General features: G+C 34.3%; 1 protein-coding gene across 1 annotated transcript; it reads left to right on the forward strand.

Moving 5' to 3' along the window:
• Positions 1,817–4,180, forward strand: LOC107604910 (glyceraldehyde-3-phosphate dehydrogenase A, chloroplastic). Its single transcript, XM_016306624.2, has 5 exons — positions 1,817–1,977; positions 2,080–2,202; positions 2,674–2,978; positions 3,147–3,391; positions 3,474–4,180. The coding sequence occupies exons 1-5, from the start codon at positions 1,936–1,938 to the stop codon at positions 3,974–3,976; spliced, it is 1,218 nt and encodes a 405-aa protein (XP_016162110.1). The 5' UTR covers positions 1,817–1,935; the 3' UTR covers positions 3,977–4,180.

Genomic DNA, 4,625 nt, shown 5'->3' on the forward strand with positions numbered 1-4,625 from the left:
GTTTTGTCATTCTTCTTCTAACTCCAAGTTCTTGCAATATTATTCTTTAAATAATAAACGTACTAAATTAATAATTTAAATGATTAGTTTAGTGGTTACTTTGAGTTTTTATAAAAAAAAGTTGTGGGTTTAATACCTATTTTCTTCACTATACATATAATTTTTAAATATATATTATATAATATATTAGGGGTGCGAGTAGGGTTGAATATGATATACCCTAAATTCGCATTCGATCCTACCGCAAGTACACCCTACCTGCACCCTGCTCTATCTACAGTATATCAGGTAAACAACCTTATTCAATCAGGTTAGGTTAGGTTGAATATTTGCGGGCAGAATACATGTTGTCAATCCTATACCTCAAAGTACTCTTAACAATTCAACCAAAAAAAAGAATAAGACAAAAATATACTCAAAAATTTTAAAATATAATAAAAATAATAAAATATAATTTATTTATTAGTAAAAAATAATTTTTATATTTGACAAACTTTTTATTTAATTAATCGAAGTATATACTTAGCATAAAATTATTAAATTTTAAATATAAAAATATTTATTTTTATAATTATATTTATAAAAATTTACATCAAAAATTAATGTTTAAAATCCTTTTAAAAATAGAAGAATGCTAGGGGCTAGTAATTTTGATGTTTTGTAATTATCAATTGGCCATCAATAATGCTTTTAATGGTGTGAGATTACATCTAATGGTAAAAGATCACTCACTTTTGTTTGGATGGTTAAGTGCTGGCCAGAAAATACAAAAGTTGCTGGCCCCTAAACTTTTCCTTAAAAATATATAGAACAATTGTATATTTTATCGCATTTTAAAATATTTTAATAAAATTTTATCGTTAACAAATTTTAAAGATACTTTTATCAACAACTTAATAATTTACTGTATATTTAATGGTTTACTAAAAAAATAGATATCCTAAATGAAGAATAAATTATCATCTTTTATTATAAAGAATTTGATCGTGATTAATTCTAACTGTAAAATATATAAATTAATTCGATATTTATAAAAGTTAAATTAATTCAATGTTTGGGAGGCATTGAATAAATTTTTGAAAAAGTTTAAAGGGTCAGGAATTTTATTAAAATTTGGTCAATATTTAATCAGTAAAAAAAGTGAGTAATAATATATCTACACTTGAATTTTTCCTATGTTTAAATCTTTCATGATGTTTTATTACGAAGTGAGACAATCCAATGCTACGTATATTTCTTCCACATAAACAGTAAACAGTTAGGAAGCATAACCTAACCTTGTTTCCAATCTAGAATAAAGAGTACACACAAATGTTGAACACTAAATTAGGAGAATACATTATTAGTCATATGTATAAAATATTTTCAGTTTTTCACACTAAGAAGACATATAAATTATATATTTTTTCCTTTGTTCAAATTTATTTCTATAAAATGTCCAATTGAACAGAGTTATCACATTTTTTCCCATTTCCCTATCCTTCTTCTAAGGTCCAAAATCTCAATCCCTTTTTTTCCCTCTCTTGAAAAAACACAAATAAGTGTGTATGTATCTATTAGTATCCACTCATGCAAGTACCCATAATCTGGCCCACATTAAAAAAATTAAAGGGTGAAGCCCAAAGAACCATGAATAGGAGGAATGAAAATGTACACACATGCCTTGTGTAAGAAAATGCACGGTAGCCATATGATGATTGAAGCCACAACCCACAAGTGAGAAACACAAGTGAGAGAAGAACCAATCAGAACCATTCAATAGAGTGAGAGTGCTATCCATAATCTCATCCTCATGTGTCACAACCACACATCCACGCTCACCCTTTCTCTTTGGCGCTTATTAAACTTAACAACTCACAATATCATGAAACCTCATTCACCATTTTTTCTTCAAAGCTCTACCACCACTACAACTACTACTACTACACCTTCACTATGGCTTCGGCTACACTTTCTGTAGCCAAACCAGCTCTTCAGGTTCAATCAACATACTATTATGTATTACTATTACTGGTTGTTGTAGTAGTAGTAACATTATTTTTATGCTAAAGTTTTTTGTTTGATTTTTTTTTATGTCAGGGAAATGGTGGGAAGGGGTTCTCTGAATTCTCTGGCCTCCGCAACTCATCATCTAGCTACCTTCCTTTCTCTAGGAAGACTTCAGATGACTTCCACTCTATCATTTCATTCCAGACATCTGCAGTAAGTGTATATACATTTCTTTCAAATAATTAATGCTTTATATGAATAAATTAGCTATTTTCTACTACAATGTATGTATACTTGTTTTGATACATAAAATGGAAAAGGAAAGAAAAGAAGATTTACACCGTGATGTACTCTACTTCAAGGTGTCCAAAAAGTGTGTACAAATTAATATTTAGATTGTTAATATTTAACTCATCATACATCTATATATTTATGTGACATTAATGTTAGATCATGGGTTTGGACCCTAAATACACACTTTGGTACATGATTATCAGATTATTGCACTTTCTTTCTTCGCTAGAGAACCAAACAGGGGATAGTCTGTACCAAAAAAGAAGATTCAGTCATCACATAGTCTCTAGAGAATCATATAGAGGAAGGGGAAGTATGTGATGAGTTGTTAGAAGAATTGTTTGAAAGAAAAGAAAACTGGATTCAGTAATGAGGTGTTAATTGCTTCAGGTTGGAAGCAGTGGAGGATACAGGAAAGGTGTGACGGAAGCGAAGCTGAAGGTGGCCATAAACGGTTTTGGCAGGATTGGAAGGAACTTCTTGAGGTGCTGGCACGGCCGCAAAGACTCTCCTCTGGATGTCATTGCCATCAATGACACCGGAGGCGTCAAGCAGGCCTCTCACCTTCTCAAGTATGACTCCACCCTTGGCATATTCGACGCCGACGTTAAGCCTGTCGGTGAGGATGCCATCTCCGTTGACGGAAAGGTCATCAAAGTTGTCTCCAACCGCAACCCTGCTAACCTTCCCTGGAAGTAAGCTTTTCTACCTCTTTGACGTTAAGCGCTTAATTATTACCAAAACCAAATAAACTGAAATTACTATAACTGCTTATGCTAATTACAATTTACAAACAGAGTTTCAAATTAGAATGAAAATCACAAGTTTAGTTTGAAATTATTAATATTGATTGATTTGTGCAGGGAATTGGGAGTTGACTTGGTGATTGAAGGAACTGGGGTGTTCGTGGACAGAGAAGGTGCAGGGAAGCACATTCAGGCGGGAGCCAAGAAGGTACTGATCACAGCCCCAGGCAAAGGTGACATCCCAACCTATGTAGTTGGTGTCAATGCTGATGCTTACAGCCCAGACGAACCCATCATCAGCAACGCTTCTTGCACCACTAACTGCCTTGCTCCCTTCGTCAAGGTCCTTGACCAGAAATTCGGTAATTCACCATTTGGGCTCTACAACATTCTTATCTGTAACAGAAAATTAAACTAACTCCCACGTGACACGTGACGTGGCAGGTATCATCAAGGGAACCATGACCACCACTCACTCCTACACCGGAGACCAAAGGCTTCTTGACGCCAGCCACCGCGACCTCAGGCGCGCGAGGGCGGCAGCGCTGAACATCGTGCCGACCTCAACCGGAGCGGCCAAGGCGGTGGCGCTTGTGTTGCCGACACTTAAGGGAAAGCTGAACGGAATTGCATTGCGTGTACCAACGCCAAACGTGTCCGTCGTTGACCTCGTTGTTCAGGTGTCAAAGAAGACGTTCGCGGAGGAAGTCAACGCTGCGTTCAGAGAGAGCGCGGAGAAGGAGCTTAACGGCATCCTCTCAGTGTGTGATGAACCACTTGTCTCCGTTGATTTCAGGTGCACCGACGTTTCATCTACCGTTGACTCTTCGTTGACCATGGTCATGGGTGATGACATGGTGAAGGTTATTGCTTGGTATGATAATGAGTGGGGTTACTCACAAAGGGTTGTGGATTTGGCTGACATTGTTGCAAACAGCTGGAAGTGAAAGTCAAAGTCAAAGTTAGCCGGTAAAAACCAACAATAATAATAATAATTGTTAATTATATGTAATTTTGTATGATTATTACTACTATTACCACTACACTTGTTAAGCTTCATTTTTCAGCTTTGTGCCTTGTACCGAGAAATAGAACCATCAATTTTCTCTTTTGATTGCCTCTTATTGTGCAATAAAAATTCTTGCCTTCAACTCTAAAAGTTATTTAAAAGCTTGCTCCAAATTTCAGAAGATTAACGTTAAATGACGCCATAAAGTATAGTCTCACTACAGGTGGATATTAAACTATTAATATTGAGTTAGACTGATGCAACTTCAAAAGGTAGCTAACTTTTTTTTTTTGGTAATTTAGAGAGGATTAAGCCCAAAGGTAGCTAACTTTAAAATTAAATAAGAAATATTTCACCATGCAAATACCATAAAAAAAAACATAGCCATATCAATCTGAAGTTTGTAATATAAATGTAAAAAATTTCTTCTAGCCATACCGAGAAAAACAATGGCGCAATAGATTGTTTACAATTTTACATATCTTTTTGCTAATTGTCAACAATTTTCACAAATAATATGACATCATTTAACTAAAAGATACAATAAAATAAAAAATAATAAAAGTCAATTTTTTTATCAATATTAA

The sequence above is a fragment of the Arachis ipaensis genome, chromosome B06 (genome assembly GCF_000816755.2).
Source record: "Arachis ipaensis cultivar K30076 chromosome B06, Araip1.1, whole genome shotgun sequence".
Classification (NCBI taxonomy): Eukaryota; Viridiplantae; Streptophyta; class Magnoliopsida; order Fabales; family Fabaceae; genus Arachis; species Arachis ipaensis.